At 37.5% G+C, this 16,264-nt stretch overlaps 1 protein-coding gene across 1 annotated transcript in view; it reads right to left on the bottom strand.

Moving 5' to 3' along the window:
• The window catches only part of COL28A1 (collagen type XXVIII alpha 1 chain), a gene marked incomplete at its 5' end in the record, with an annotated part of 87,314 nt that overhangs the window by 25,889 nt on the left and 45,161 nt on the right, over window positions 1–16,264 (bottom strand). Inside the window, 9 exons of the mRNA XM_081343260.1 lie at window positions 5,480–5,548; window positions 6,099–6,167; window positions 8,515–8,583; window positions 9,819–9,887; window positions 10,826–10,897; window positions 12,303–12,371; window positions 13,698–13,769; window positions 14,166–14,234; window positions 15,985–16,053. Of these exons, the coding sequence (XP_081199386.1) occupies window positions 5,480–5,548; window positions 6,099–6,167; window positions 8,515–8,583; window positions 9,819–9,887; window positions 10,826–10,897; window positions 12,303–12,371; window positions 13,698–13,769; window positions 14,166–14,234; window positions 15,985–16,053 (627 nt within the window). The remainder of the gene's footprint in view (window positions 1–5,479; window positions 5,549–6,098; window positions 6,168–8,514; window positions 8,584–9,818; window positions 9,888–10,825; window positions 10,898–12,302; window positions 12,372–13,697; window positions 13,770–14,165; window positions 14,235–15,984; window positions 16,054–16,264) is intronic.

Genomic DNA, 16,264 nt, shown 5'->3' with positions numbered 1-16,264 from the left:
TAGCTGAGTGACTTTGGGCCACTCTCTCTCTTGGCCCAATCCTTCTCACAGGGTGGTTATTGTGAGGAAAAGAAGTGGGATTATTAGGTATGAGTGATACACCCACCCACACACCCACACACCCACACACAGACAAACACACACACCTATAAAGGATAAAAATCTACTATAACTCTAGATAAAGCTAACTTCAAGTAGCTTTAGTAAAGACACAATTAGAATTAGAACTTAATATAGGTAGTTCTCAATTTACAACCATTTTTTTAGTGAACGTTTCAAAGTTACAATGGCACTGAAAAAAGTGACTTACAACCTCTGCTTGCACTTACAACCATCACAACATCATCATGGTCACATGATCAAAATTTGGGCACTTGGCAACTGACACTTATTTAGGATGCTTGTCATGTCTACAAAAACCTGATTGCCATTTGTTATTTTCCTAGCTGGCCTCCAACAAACAAAGTCAAAATAGGAAGCTGGAGTCACTTAACAACCATGTGATTCACTTAGCAGCTATTGTGATTTGCTTAACAACCACAGCAAAAAAAGTTATTAAATTGGGTATGACTCACTTAACAACTGTCTCACTTAGTGATGGATTTTTCAGTCCCAATTGTGGCTGTAAGTCGAGGACTACCTGTATTTGTGTTGAGATTCTCGGTGTGCTAAATATTACCAGTAGGTGGAGCCAAATGATTCCTAAATTACTCAGATAATTTTGCATCTGAAGACATTTGTGGAGTTGCCAAGAATGAGCACACACGGTGCATTTTAAACTACAATTCTATGAATTCATGCTTGGGAGAAACTGTTTTCCACTGACGTATCTCAAAGTCAGTATAAATGAGTTTAGGCTGCTTACTATTATATTTTCCCAGCAAGCTTTGCACCAATCTCTTGCATAAGGTATATCCCTTTTGTGTCTCTTAAGACTGTTTTGCATGCCACTGAGTCTCTGTTCCCTAGTTCTATAAATGTAGCTAAAGTAAAGTCATGACTCAATAGAACTCACGTCTGCAAACAAAAGAATTACAACAACAACTCCCTTGGACATTGAACTATCTTTGCCAGTACTCTTGGAAAACAGAAGTTCTGATCCATTCCTTATGTCTCTATTGTTATTTTATATATATTTTCATTTGCACAGAGATTCCTCTCTTTCCATAAGCAGGGCAGTAGAAGGAGGATGGAAATGACAATGGATCAGATGGAGCAAAACATCATTCCCATTTTGCCTGGCAGAACTAGCCAAATCAGGCAGGTGCAGCCTCTTCAACGAGATTTGATAGATCTGATCTACTGTGTCCCCGAAAGTAAGATGTACCCTGAAAATAACCCCCACTTGATTTTTGGGGGTTGGGCCTATTATAAGTCCTACCCCAAAAATAAGCCCTAGTTTGGGGGCAAGGCGCATGCAGGGGTGGGGGTGGATCTGCCCTATGTGCCCTGCACCCAGTTAGCATTGTAGCCAGCCTACCATGAATCGATACTGCCTTGCCCACTTTTTCTGCGCCCCCCCCCCCTCCAGCCTGCATTTTGCCTTCAGAGGCCTTTCTGGAAGGCCTCTGACAGCAAAATGCAAGGGGGGGCGCCGTGTGCAGTATTCCATGTGTGGCCTTACCAACGTGTATAATATATATAATAATCAAATTTCTAGGCCACCCAACTCGAAAAGACAGAATGGCTTACATACAAGAGCTATAAAATCAACAATTGATGGTTTGCCCGTAGGGAATAGCAGCCAAACTTTCTCCTCCACCATGAGACACAAAAACAGACAAAAATGAGCAATGATGGGAGTGTTTTGAATGCTTTATAATAAAGAAATAAAATAGCAGCATTTTATTGTTGGGGGCAATAAGCTGACTTTGTAATAATGCCGCTTGGGGGGGGGGAAAGCCCTAATAAGCAGGCATATACATAGAATGAAGGCTATTGCTAAGCACATTGGTTTGTGCTTAAATTGTAAGCCACCCTGAGTCTTCGGAGAAGGGCGGGATATAAATGGGATTAAAAAATAAAAAAATGAAAAAATAAGATAACAGCATAGTAGATACATTTATAACGCATGTATAGATGTATGTAATTGCATGTAGTTATCAGAAAAATTATGTAGCTGGGCCCAAACTTTAAAATCCTACCCACTGCATTCCATACTGCCAGCCTCACTATTAGCATTAGAGGTTGAAGAACTCTGTTTCTTATGCTTTTCATACATTAGATCCTAAGCCCTCTGTCCAACAGACTTGGGTGCAGCAGAGAACATTCCATCGTAATTGCTGCTCCTTTTCTTCTGGTAGCAACATATTTTGAGTCAGTCCAGCAGTCCTGAATAGTTACTAACCGTGAGATTAATAGGATGCCTGGAGTGAGGAACAGCCAGTCTGCTCTTTTTGGGAGTTCAGCCAGAACCTGAGAGGTCACAATTTAAAAAGACATTCTTTCAGCAGCTGGCCTAGTGTATCTCCTAGGGACGATGTTGGTGGTATAGGTCTTTGATCTGCTTTATAGGCAGAATACTGTAGAGCCTGTGCCACTGCTGTGCTATTTAAGCTGCAATTCCTTAAAAGTTATGCATTTTATTTTCGCTTGTGATTACAACTATGCTCCTTTACTGTGTACCATGTTTCAATAACAAGGCAGTGCCCATATATTTCATGCATCCCACAGGCAATTTGGTGTGAATTGAATCTCTGTTACATCAAATTCCAGTTCTCTGCTGGATATATGTGTGAGCCATTTCTCAAGCCAAGAAAACAGAGCCCCAACTGATCTTCAGGGAACATTCTTACACTGCAAAATTTAGAGGCATTCCAGCTTGACTTGTATGCAAATTTATTGATGGGGGCTTTTTAGTTAAACAAAGCTGTTTTAGGTATCTGGGGATTAAAGCAGTGCAGTTTAAATTAGCAATTGGGGGTAGTGTCAAAAAAGATTTCGTCCTTGCACAATGCCAATAATGAGAGAAGAAAAACAATGTCTTTGTGGGGGAAAATAATAGCAATAAATATAATATATTATTATTGGGTACTATTTTATGGAGGGAAATATCCCTAACCGAGTGCTATCTTTATGAGGAACAGCAAAATGAAGTGTTGCCAGCTTTTAAATTTTGCAGAAATTAGATTAATCAAAATACTACAAAACCAGGGGATAGGGAAGAAATATTAAAGTCTAAAACCCAGACTGGATGCTTCAGCTATGTGGTATGCAGTTTAAATTCAGTAATCCTGATATAAAAAGTATTGCCTCTATAGCAGGGGTGTCAAACTCAATTTCATTGAGGGCTGCATCAGCATTGTGGTTGCCCTCGGGGCTGGGTGGGTATGGCCAGGGTGGGCGTGGCCTACTGGCTGGGCGTGGCTAGAGTGCATATGGCCTACTGGGTGGGCATGGCCAGCTCTACATCGTTCGCATCAAAGGTGCCTATGGGGGTCTGGGCAGGAGTGGGACAGATCTGAGGGTCTCTGGGCCAGGGCCAAGGCAGTGGGGGCCATTCCCTCACTGTTTCCAGGATGGCTTCGCGGGCCACATGAAACCACTTTGCGGGCCAGATCCAGCCCCCGGGCCTTGTGTTTGACATGTCTGCTCTATAGCCTACGTACATCGAGGCCATTAGCGTTGCTGCCCTAGCAGAATGCAATATGGAGTACTCCTTTCAGAGAAGTAGTTGGGGATTCCTAGGCAATATTCTAAAACAATATTTTCCAAATTTGACAACTTTAAGATGAATGGATTTCAGCCCCTAGAATTCCTCCGCCCGACAGCTAGTCCTATAACTCTGGATCCAGCTTCTTGCCTACTTTCTGAATGTAGTGTACCTTCAAAGGCAGAGCTAGATAGCAGAAAGGCTGCCCTTACATATTCTTCTCCATGCAGAAGGAGACAATCACTCTCTGTCTTCTCATGCATGAGAGGAAAAACACTCTGTCTTTCTGAAGACAACAAGGAAAGACATATGCCAGGCATTTGATCAAGGCTGACTCAGACTTCCATCCTTCTGAGGAATATGTGTTGGATATGTTCACCACCTTCAACTATTTGTAAAAATAATAGAGGCGGGATACAAACAAACAATTTTTTTTTTTAAAAAACCAGGCAGGAACCCTCTCTTCGACACCACACTGGGGTGAATCTTAGTCTAGTTTTCTGCCCATGTCTACCTCAAAGAGGAAGAATAATCCACAAGCAATATAAAGAGTTAATTAATAATGATGGCAAGGGAGAAGAGACTTTACATAAGACTGGTTAAGATTAAGCTTTTATGCCAGTGTTTTTTCTGGTCAGTAATAAGAGACATGAAGAAAATGATGTGGCATAGAAATCTCTAGATTGCTTAGATCCATAGATTCATGCCATTTCCAATATCAGATATAAAATGATGTGATGAGAAATATAGCCCTGAGGTTCAGGAAGGTCAAAATATGTCTTCTTCCTGTCCTTCCCTCCTTTTTTCCCTCTCTTTCTTGCAGTTATGCTACATTCTAGTCTCAAAGGCAAAAGATTTTGTACTTTAGCTTAGTGTTTCTCAATCTTGGCCAACTACAAGATGTGTAAACTTCAGTTCCCAGAATATCTCAGTCTGATTGGGGAATTATAGGAATTCCAAATATCTTAAAGTATCCAGAAACACTGCTTTAGCTCCCTGGTAGAGATCATAGATCAAACTGTTCACATAACTGCAATAACATTTAATACAACTTCGCTCCTCCACCAGGTAACCTGTTCCTTCATACATGGGCTTTCTTTATACTACAATGTGTAGTATAACAGCTTTCCTTAATGTGAATTCTATTCATACAGCCAAAGGCAAATCACATTTGAAAGAATGTTCTGAATTACAAGAACATGACAACTTAAAATATTCACCTTTTAGAGACAGAGTTTATTCTCAAATTTAAGTCTTGCAAAAATATCAAAGTCTACTCAGAGCTTTTTGAATTTTTCTAAAATTTGGTGAGAACCTCACTTGTAGCACCAATTACAGGGAAGTAAATGGTAGCTATACAAATGCAATTTGTGTTTGTCATCACAAATAACAGCAAGCCTTTCCTGCATATAATTAACAGCTCTAATTCTCCAAATAGCATGATACTGTTAGAATGTTAATTTGACACAAAGAAATGTAGAAATTCACCCAAATATGACAACCAGATTAAAGCCAAACTGCTTTACATCTGCCAAAAAATGCTGTAGGACAATTTTTCTCAATCTTAGCAACTCTAAAATGTGTAGATTTTAATTCCCAGATTCTGGGAGTCGAAGTCCATGCATCTTAGAGTTGCTCAGATTGAGAAACACTGCTAAGGACTACTACTAATTATATCTGATTATTCTGATTCATTTACAAATAGATATATTTATTACCCAAAGAGTCCATTATAGAGAGCACCTTGTAAAAGATGCTTTCTCAAAACAATATTGAAATTTATAAAGACATATATTTCAAAAGTAAATAAGACCACTGCATCTGCACCTTTTGTCCCGGATCACCAGCTCCTTTAAGGCCTCTTGGTCCTGGAAAGCCAGGCAATCCCTGAGGTCCCTAGCAGAGTTAAAGAAACAGACAGGCAAATTAGCTTTACAGAACAATAGAAAATAAGGGTGGAGCAGTGGTGGAATTCAGCCAGTTCGCACCACTTTGGCAGAACCGGTAACTAACTTTTGTGGCCCAGGCCCAGAACAGACTTCCAGAAGCGGCACCACAAAGAGAACCGATTGTTCACATATCGGAATCCCACCACTGGGATGGGGTTAAGTCTTGCATGAGTGTCTGTGTTTCCTTGAATTAGAGGCATTCAGGAGAAGAAGACACTTTGCAGGTAGAAGATTCCAAATTCAATTCCTGGTGTTGCCAGGAAAATCTGGGGGAAAGCCTGAAATCATGGGGAGAGAGGACTAAGAATAACATTTTTGGCCTAGGGGTTCACACCACTAAGACTAATATGAGTTGTTTATTTTTGGCTTAACCTGTATAAGGCTGTAATATAAGCTTCTTACATTATTTATTTGTTTGTTTCTATTTAAAACATTAATAAGCCCATTTATTATCCTTAAATGCCAGACAAGAAAAATATAAGTGAAATTACACTTACTGGTGGACCTGGAAAGCCATCCCCCTTGGTCCCGGGTGGTCCGGCAGGTCCAATAACACCTGGAGCACCCTGAACACAAATCATAAGCATTAATATAAATTCTCTTCATTAACACTGAGATGTTATTGGAATAGAATTGAGCTGGAAGGGACTTTGGAGGTTTTGTAGTCCAGCCCCCTGCTCAAGCAGAAGAACCTTCACCATTTCAGACAAGTGACTACCTAGTCTCTTCTTTAAAATCTCCAGTGATGGCGTGCCCACGATTTCTGGAGGCAAGCTGTTCCACTGGTTGATTGTCCTCACTGTCACAAAATTTCTCCTTAATTCCAGGTTGCTTCTCTCTTTGATCAGCTTCCAACCATTGTTTCTTGTCCTACCCTCTAGTGCGTTGGTGAATAACATGACTCCCCCTTGTTTGTGGCAGCCCCTCAAATACTGGAATACTGCTATCATGTCTCCCCTATTTCTTCTTTTCTTTAGACTAGCCAAACCCAAGTTCTGCTCTTCTCTGAACTTTTCCAAAGACTCAACATCTTTTTTTGTAGTATGGTGACCAAAACTGGTTGCAGTTTTCCGGGTGTAGTCTTACTAGGGCTTTATAAAGTGATACTAATACTTCACATGTTATAGTTCCGTTGCCAGTATAATGTGTCATAGCATACCAAGTTGTGCCTCTGTATGGAGTACAAATGAAGGAAAGTGTAAAACCTCTTATTGAACAATGCTATTAGGAAAAGTATGTAAGATTCTGATGCAATAAGTGCATTCTTGAATCTGAGAATGAGCAACCATGTATGGCATTGAACTAATAGTCTCTTAAATCAGAAATTTTAGAAGTGTTACAATAAAGTGTATCAGAAGTGTCACCTCCAGAATCCTGTCAAATGTTGCTGCCAAATTATGTTAATGGTATTTCGAGGAATAAAATAATTAAATATCAATCATATCAACTATGTTAAATTTAATAAAGTTTGCTTACTGTATTTAAATTACATCATATCACATTTAGTTTTTTGTCCTATTCTTGCTTTCATTTTGAAGACACATTACTCATTAAAAACAATGGTAGAACACTGGAAAAGACAGACAGAGAAAGCCAAAATTCATATTGAATGTTCCAAAGGATCCCTCTGGAATGCTGCCAATCTTTCAAATATCAAATAATTTCTTAGTGAAAAAGGAAATTTAAGGGCAAAATCTCTGTATTCCGACTTCCAAGTTCTTGTACAAGACAGAGTTGCCAAACATATGGTTTTACTTTATGAACATCCTATTCTTAAAAACTGAGTATTTTGTCCAATAATTTCCTCCTGAGATTAGAAGAGCAATTTTTCGGAAATGGTGCTTTTAATTTCTCCAACATAAGGTCAGAATACCTCACTGAATGTAGACTGTCATTTCAGGTGTGCAAGTTCAAAGGTTTAAATGTTCCATTTTTCTACATCTTTGCAAATAGAGCTATTGTGTTCTCATGCAATAGAGCATATGCACCATGTCCTACTATAGTGCAATATAAGGACTTATCTTAATCATGCTTCTTCTAAAAGCTTCTCAAGTTGAGAAGAATATAGATCTTATTTGTCCTGGCAGAGTGTGGCACCAAAATTGCATATGAAATAGCTGGATTTTGCTTAGTAGCTATGAGGGTAAGTTTTCAGTCTCTGTCTGACAAAGGAGAATACCTATCAAATTCACTGAAACTGCTAATAAGTCTGCTAATGCAGGTCTACGATAAAACATACATATTTGAGATGAGGCATTAAGGATGAAAAGACATTTATCTCAGCTTGTGATTTTATTTCATTCATTAGCATATCAGTCTGTTGTTAAACAATGTATGTGTGTGTGTATATACATATATACATACACACATACACACACACACACTCACTCACACACACACACACATATTTCAAAAATGCAAGAGAATCCAAGTTGTAAAACAGCAGGTATGAATGTCTATAAGAAACTGGAAGCTAAGTTAATCAATACTGATGGAAGAACCTGAGTGAATAAGAACTCTGAAAGTTTGATCTGTTTTCTAGCTTTACTGTATTATTTATTTTATTCTTGTACTGAGATTATTCTGAATAAAGCAGTGTTTTAGACTCAGATCATATGCTGCATCAACCTGGTAAATAATTCAGAAATGTCAGGAAACTAAACTTCTAAACTTCATTCTTTGGTGCTTAGGAATAGGAGAGTAGGATTGCAAATTTTGAAACAGAGTGCTGTACATAACTAAGCAAGTGGATATTAGAAAATAGAAATCTAAAATGTAATATGAGGAAGAAGGGGGGGGGGGGAAGATACCAGATATTAACCAGAAATTAAGTAAGAAGAATATTTTGAGAGGAAGCCCTTGTGTTTTCTTTTTTTCTTTACTGATCTTAAGCCATATTGATTTATTTATTACCTTAGGCCCCACAATTGTATGTCCAGGACTTCCATCATTTCCAGGAGGGCCTGGGTATCCTTGTTCACCCTAAACATACAAATATGAATAAATTAAAATAATCACATTACATTTGAATTTTTTTTAAGAAAATGACAACTTCAGGTGTTGATCTGAATAATTTTGATGAACAGTTATATTTCAAACTATGACTAGGAGAAGATCCGTCCACCAGTTATGACAATTCCAAAACTACAAATAAAAAGAATTTATTTCACATGTTCTATACCTCTCTGCTGCTTGCATATACTAATCCTGCTTCAAGGTACAATGTTACAGGCTCTGCGCAGATTTCAAGCATTTAAAATACATTAGATACTTGTGCCTCAAACTAGTCTTAATGAGCATTTAGTTTGATATTTAAGAGAACCTTGCATTGTGATAGATTTAGTTAGCCACATACTAATTTCTATGTTAATCCATCAATTTTTTATTCCCCCTTCATATTCTTTTAAACTGTTGTTTTCACATACATGTTATATATGAGATGTAACAATGAAAAAATGCTTGTGTCGACTCTAACAACTGTTTGGTGAATGGCCACTGTCAAAAATGTAATTATCACTATTGTGCCTTGTATATTGCATTTCTCTTAAATTCTTCTTCATTATTTTTCCCTTTCTTGCATTGTATGTATGGTGCTCGATCAGGAAAATGAACCATGCATTTGGTGAAGGGGACTTTAATTTCTTAAAACATGTGCCATTATACAGCTTTTTTCCCCAAGTGAGGGATCCTTTGTCATCTCTGAGCTTGGCTGTTTTCTTGACACGGTTAGTCAACGACTAACACTGATGAAATGTCTGCAAGAAAACAACCAAGCTCAGAAAACACCAAGGACTCCTCATGTCAACCCTGAACTATAAATATTCTCCTTTTTTGGAATTTTTTAAAGTATCAACATTTTTTTTGCTGTAGTCTACTAATGACTATTCTTTTGGCAATTCCTGTTTTCAGATGTAATGGTATGTGGGAATGTCCTTGAGAGACAGGCGGGAGAGGTGCATGTAAAAAAAAAGTCTCAGCCCACAGAAGGAGCACGAGTGTGGGAAAGGGCCACTTCCTAGTTTTCAATGGGATACTCCCTAGTTTTCTTCAGAGTAAAAAGAAAGGGGAGAAATATTTCCTGCTTGGCAAGATTCTGTTACTGTAGCCTTACAATAAAAATAAAGTTAATACTCCTGTTTGTGCTTCTTGCCTGCACTTCTCTGCGGGGCTAACATCAGGGAAGTATTTTTCCTAGGAACAGTCAGTAGCTTATATACCTTGGGGCCAGGTAACCCACGTACTGAAGGTCCTGGAGAACCAACGTCACCTTTGATTCCAGATTCTCCCTAAAAGAACAAAATCTGTTTATGTACTTGTATATCAACACATTTTTTATTTGTATTTTAAACACTCAATGAAAAGAAAACTCTTTTCCCGTTCTCTATAGACTCTTTTTATAAGTGCAGAAATAAGTCAGTTGATATTACAGGAGCCTTAACTCATATTTCAAACATACTATAAAATCTATAGAAAACATGCAGATTCAAAGGCAAATACAGCTTTTAGAAAGATGACTATGCTCATATAACATTAGTCTACAGTTCCTGGGTCTTCTCCCGGGAAAAGCATGATACTAAGTAAAGCAGAAGCTGCAGACAATTTCTGATAATGCACTCTGAAATATCTTTTTACCTTTCAATCCAAATCAGTGTAGCCCTAAAGTCAGTGGAACTCAATTTATCATAATTGTCTGGTTTCATGTTATAGATTCTTTTATTATAAACACCATTGAATTAGAATATTAAGCAGAATATTACAAATCATGTCAAAAGTCTGGATTAGATTGCAGTTATTCCTCTTCTTCCTTAGACTTATTTGAAAGCAGCTAACATTTAACACATATTTTAATTCCATATTTTCCTTTTTGTTAATTCATAAGTTAGGAAACTCATTTGTAGGATATGTGTTAGTGATATCCTGTCTATAAGACTTTGATCTTTGATCTTACTTTGTGGTTTATCAGTTTTTGAAATTGTTGAACTAGTAGCCAGATTGTTCTAAACAACTATAATGATAGCAGTGGAATTCACCAGACTTTCATGATTTGCTAATCAATATATGATCTTGCCTTTTCCAGCAAGATGTTACATTCCCCAATAGACATGCTATATTTGATCATTGGAGGCTATCTAGTAACTACAGTATATGAATTGTGTTTAATAATCTGCATGCAGAATACTGAATGTCATTATACAATAACAATTGAGAAATGTATCTAACACACCTTTGGTCCTGGAGGGCCTGGAATACCTCGTGGTCCATCTAATCCTTGGGCACCTTTCTGACCTTCTTCACCCTGTTTTTTTAAAAAAAAGCAATATTAGCATACAGAGGTTTCCACCTAATCTACCTGGTGGCAATCTGAATTGACAACTTCTATTTAGGAATATTTTTAGAATAGAGTTATGCTATGGGACAAAAAGCAGTGAATATGTGATGGAGGCTTTATAGGCTTAAACTCCAGATGTTTTCCATGTCCAAATATTAAAAAGGGCCCAACTTCTTAAGCAAACTATTTTGCTAGTTTCATAAATCTGTTTCAAGATATTGCTTCTTTGCCCTGCACCTGAAGCCTGCATAGAATCTAAGAAAACCTAATACATTTAAATCTCTTCTTTCTTCATGTAGTTCAACATATAAAACAAGAAATACAGTAAAATCTGCTATACATTCAGCTTGACTCTTGGTACTTTTATGGGCATTAATAGTAATACGGAAGTTGTTTGCCATCACTTTTTTCCATTTATTTTTAAGATCATGGCTCAGCAACTTTATTACTATCCCCTTGCTTAGTAGTCTGCTTGTTATAGAATCAATGAACTCAAGTTGTGGCAAATGAAGTATGACAGATATTTGGTAGATTTTTTTTCATGCACAATATAGCTTCCTTAGCTTTTGAATTAAATTTGTGACCTGTGGTCATAATTTTTGGCAACTAAGGTTTGCACAGAATAATCCTATCCCTCAGATGATACTCTACATTATAATTATCTTGAAAAGGCCTTGTAAGAAAATCAATAAAAAAGGATTTTTCTTTCTCTCCAAGTCTAACAGATATGGAAAAAATTCAGCAAGTCATATCTGAGCTACAACTTGGAGATTCTTTTAAATGACAGCACTTTTTCTCTGTCATCTCAATTCAAATACAATGATTGCAATTTTTTGTCCACAAGTTTTTTTATATGATCTATATTGAAAATATTTAAACCTGGAAGCATATTTGAAAAAGCATCTTTGATAAAAATATACTATTGTATATAGCTTAATTCTTCAAGAATTTTTACTTCTCTGCTCTACTAAAGTAAAGGTAAAGGTTCCCCTACACATGCGTGCTAGTCGTTTCCAACTCTAGGGGCCGGTGCTCATCTCCATTTCAAAGCCGAAGAGCCAGCGCTTGTCTGAGGACGTCTCCGTGGTCATGTGGCCGGCATGACTAGACGCCAAAGGCGCACGGAACACTGTTACCTTCCCACCGTAGTGGTCCCTATTTTTCTACTTGCATTTTTACGTGCTTTCGAACTGCTAGGTTGGCAGAAGCTGGGATGAGTAACAGGCGCTCACTCTGTTACGCGGCACTTGGGATTCGACTCGCCAAACTGCCAACCTTCTGATCAACAAGCTCAGTGTCCTAACCCACTGAGCCACCGCATCCCCTGTTCTGCTCTACTACATAATTATAAAATAAATAAATTAAATCATACCTTTGGACCCAAGTCCCCTTTCCCTGGAATGCCCTCTGGGCCCCTTGGACCAGACAGTCCTTGTTCTCCCTATTATCAACAAAATTAAGGTATTAATTCCACTCAGCACTATAAATATATACTGTATTATATCCAAAACAAACAAAACGCATCTGAAACAACAAACTAAAACATGAAAAAATCAGTAGCTTTAAGATAATAATTCAAAATATAAAAAGTGCAAGTGTCTAAAGTATTCACTCTATTTTTTTTTAAAAAAGAATATGGGAATGGAGGTGTGAGATTTAAGTGACCTAAATATATTCATAACAGTTTATTCTTCTTAGTATAAATTTGTGACAGCATAGAGAATAGAGTGCTCTTTATTGCTTAAGGCCCAAATTATATTTTAAAAAAGCAGCTCATTGGCGTCTTTTATACTGGATCCATCCCATTCATGTGCAAGTGTGGCGTGATGTCCAGGTGGTGCAAGGAGTCAAAAGGGCATGCAAGCAAGTGGTAAGAATGCTGAAGCCTCAACCGGCATTCCACTCTAGCCACTGTTCTTGGTTCTTTTCTCTAAGTCAGGCTGATTTCCAATATCAGAGTTTTATTCAGAAAGGTAATATAATGGCCTGTTGATATAAGCAATAAACAATAAACTTCCTGTCTTCCACATGCACGGCCATTTAGCTTTTCCAGTTATCCTTGGTTCCGTACTTTATAGGTCAAACTCTACGGTCTCATTATAATTGCATATAACTGGCTCATATCCCAACACATTTTTGACCGAAAAAGGGAATGTGAAAAGGCCCTCACAGGATACTATGGCTGATCTACAGGACCACATCCATATTTTCATTATTATAAATACACATAATAAGGTAGTGTGGATAAAAAAAAATACAACTAGAACTTGATCTCTCTAAGGCAGCATGAGTGGGCAAAATTGTTGGGGAAGAAAAAAGTGTTAACTGAAACTTTTTGTTTTAGGAACGGATCTGCAGGAACTTTCAGACATAAGTCATCAATGGAGCAAGTAGAAATGTACCCCCTCCCTATTCCTTTAGTACTCCTCTTGCACATGAACAAGCATGGTAGATTCCCAACTTCTTCTTGCTTCAAACACATAATGATGATGATGATGATGATGATTGATGATGATGATAGGGGCATAGGATCATGAAGGGATGCCTTTCCCTCATTCACTTGATGGATCTGCAGCCTTGTCTTAAACCCATATATACTCAGTGCTTTTTTTGTGAACGAAAAAGGTGTCAGAACTCACACATGTCATACAACCCGCCTTGCCTACCCTACAAGGTTCCATCCAAAAAAGGTGCCGGAACTCCGTTCTGAGCGTTCTATGAGAAAAAAAGCCCTGCATATACTGTATTAAAAAAACAAATCAATTACCTTTTTTCCTGGTATGCCTTGTATTCCTGGTTTCCCACTTTCTCCTGGAAATCCTGATCTTCCCGGGTCTCCCTTTGAAAGAAAGTATCATTTTTTAAAATGAATTTTTTTAAAAAAAAGTTTAACAGATTTGCATTGTTTGGGGAGGATGATTGATTACTCCCATTCTAATTCTTTAAATAGGTGAAATTCGGTTAATAACTTTTGCTTTTATCTTGAATGAAAGTGAGTCCATTAACTTACTTAGATATTGTCAGATGTTGAATCATCACTACTGTGTGTTTTGCCAATATTGAGAAATATTTGTGTGCTATTATTAACTGATGTAACAAATATTCCTACTGCATTCAAAGAATTGTCCCCTTGGATAATGCAGTTTCCAGAATCACAGCTCATAGGGAAGTTTCAAGTCTTCATTTCATTAAGCAAAAATTAAATTTTAGATTTATGATTGCAAAACAGGCTCACTTTAGGTCCAGGCTGCCCAATTCCTGGCGGTCCTACATCTCCTTTTTGTCCAGATGGTCCCAATTCTCCCTTGTAAAAATAAAAAAAATATTAATGAATAAATATTTCCCAATAATTTATAATTCATACATTATCTATTTATAGACATAAACAGACGCACATTTTTCCCATATAAAGAACAGAGCCTTCATTTTGCATGTTGCCTTCTCAAGTTTAAACTGTCTCAACTCTCATTACTAGATGTGGGAAAGCATCCTCTCACTCAGATAAAGGCTTGCTTCATTGCTCTGCTAAACTGTTCTCTCCAGATTTTGGTGTTGCCACTACATATCTAAGACAGAAGTGTAGAAAAGTGATGGGTGGGTTTCTGGTCGACAGGAAAACATCTACGAGCTGTTGAACTTTAAGGAGGAGACAAGTTTTGATAGATAATCAAAGCTGGTCACAAGTTATTCCACTTGTCTACCAAGCACAGGAAATCAGGCTTAATAGGTTTATTATAAGCTTAAGATCTCTATAAGAATCTGAACTACTAACAGTCAAAGCAAATTGGTGGTAGACAGGAACCAATGAATTCGAGGTGAGTAGGACTTAGATCTCTTGTGGGCATGAAGGGATTCGAGACTGATGATATGTCTGACCCTTTCCTTGGGCTCAGCCTAGTCATTTCCTGCATGTCTTTGCATGTATGATTCTAAACCAATGCCTGAATTACAAGAGATAGATGGATATGATGAGAATGGGAGAGAATGCAATGAGTGGGAGGAATTTCTTTTAATTACTCCATATGGTAAAGCAATCCAGCTATCAGGGTGAATCAGGTGACCAGAGAATATGGAAAGGGAAATGGAGGAGTAGCTCTTTAGTGTCTCCTCCACCTATACTTCTGCTACACATATTTCGGATAACCCTTGATCTTTCTGCCATTTTTAACAAGAGAGGCAAGAAAGATGCCTTTTTGATAAAAGAAAGAAGTGGGCCTAAAGTAGCCCTGGAAAATAATGGCCAGGGAACAGAATAAAAAAAATGGGTCCACAACAGCAGAAATGTCTCACAGGAGCTGACTAGAACCTAGCATCATCAGCATCATGCTGGAGGCATTAACATCATTTAGATGGCAAGACATGTTTTGGGGGGGGGGGGAAACCCTTTACTTCCAAACTGTAATAGCTAACTTCAGATGGGCATTCCCTAATTCATGCAATTCATGCATCTGATATTCATATTTTTACCAAATTATTGTTTGAATGTTTTAAACTATCTTTACTGATGTTATATGGATCATTTTTCATACTTCTGTGCTTTCCTTAATGTTGTTAATTACCAACTATATTATAGAAAATTGTTGGGATTTAAATGGTTTAAATATATGTTAGCACAGTAATAATCCCCTGACATGTCATTATCTATGTTGTAGTGGAATTAAATGCATATCACAGAAAATACTTTTATGCTTTATTATTATAATGGACACATGAAATCTTCCTAGTTGCAAATTATGTATACTGTATTGTATCTACTGCATTTTGACCATTAGCCTGAAATTATTTATTGCAAAATATATTTATTTATTTCATGGGTCCGTTTTGGGCCTTTTGAAATGAGCCCTTAAAACCTAGCCATATCCCCAGGCCCTTGATTAGAACAGGCAATAGACACCTTATGGGATGTTTTCATCTTTTAATTGATTGTTGATTTTCTCTGGACATTACTTTTGAGTATATATTCTGTGTATTTATTGTGCTTTTATTGTTGCATTTTGTAAATGCACCAGAGTTCTAACAGATTGTATCAGCCTATAAATTTAATACATACATACCTTTTGTCCAGGCAGTCCTATTCCTCGTGACCCTTTCATACCAGGAGCACCTTTTAGCCCTTGAATACCCTGAAAATATAATTTTTCAATTGGCTAAACTTGCTCTTGCTCAAGTATCAACTATATCGACAGAATGGACAGTCATAATATAATAAAGAAAGAAAATTGACTCACAAATATTTGGTAACCTGTACTTTAAAGTGCAAGCTTAAACATTCTTTTATTTATTGTTGAAGATTAACTATGCGTCATTTCTTTTGTCCCATAATTTCTATTACAG

This window comes from Vipera berus (genome assembly GCF_964194415.1).
Source record: "Vipera berus genome assembly, chromosome: Z".
NCBI classification, from domain to species: domain Eukaryota; kingdom Metazoa; phylum Chordata; class Lepidosauria; order Squamata; family Viperidae; genus Vipera; species Vipera berus.
Note: the sequence above shows the minus strand (reverse complement) of the source record. Positions and strands in the feature narration are given on the sequence as shown.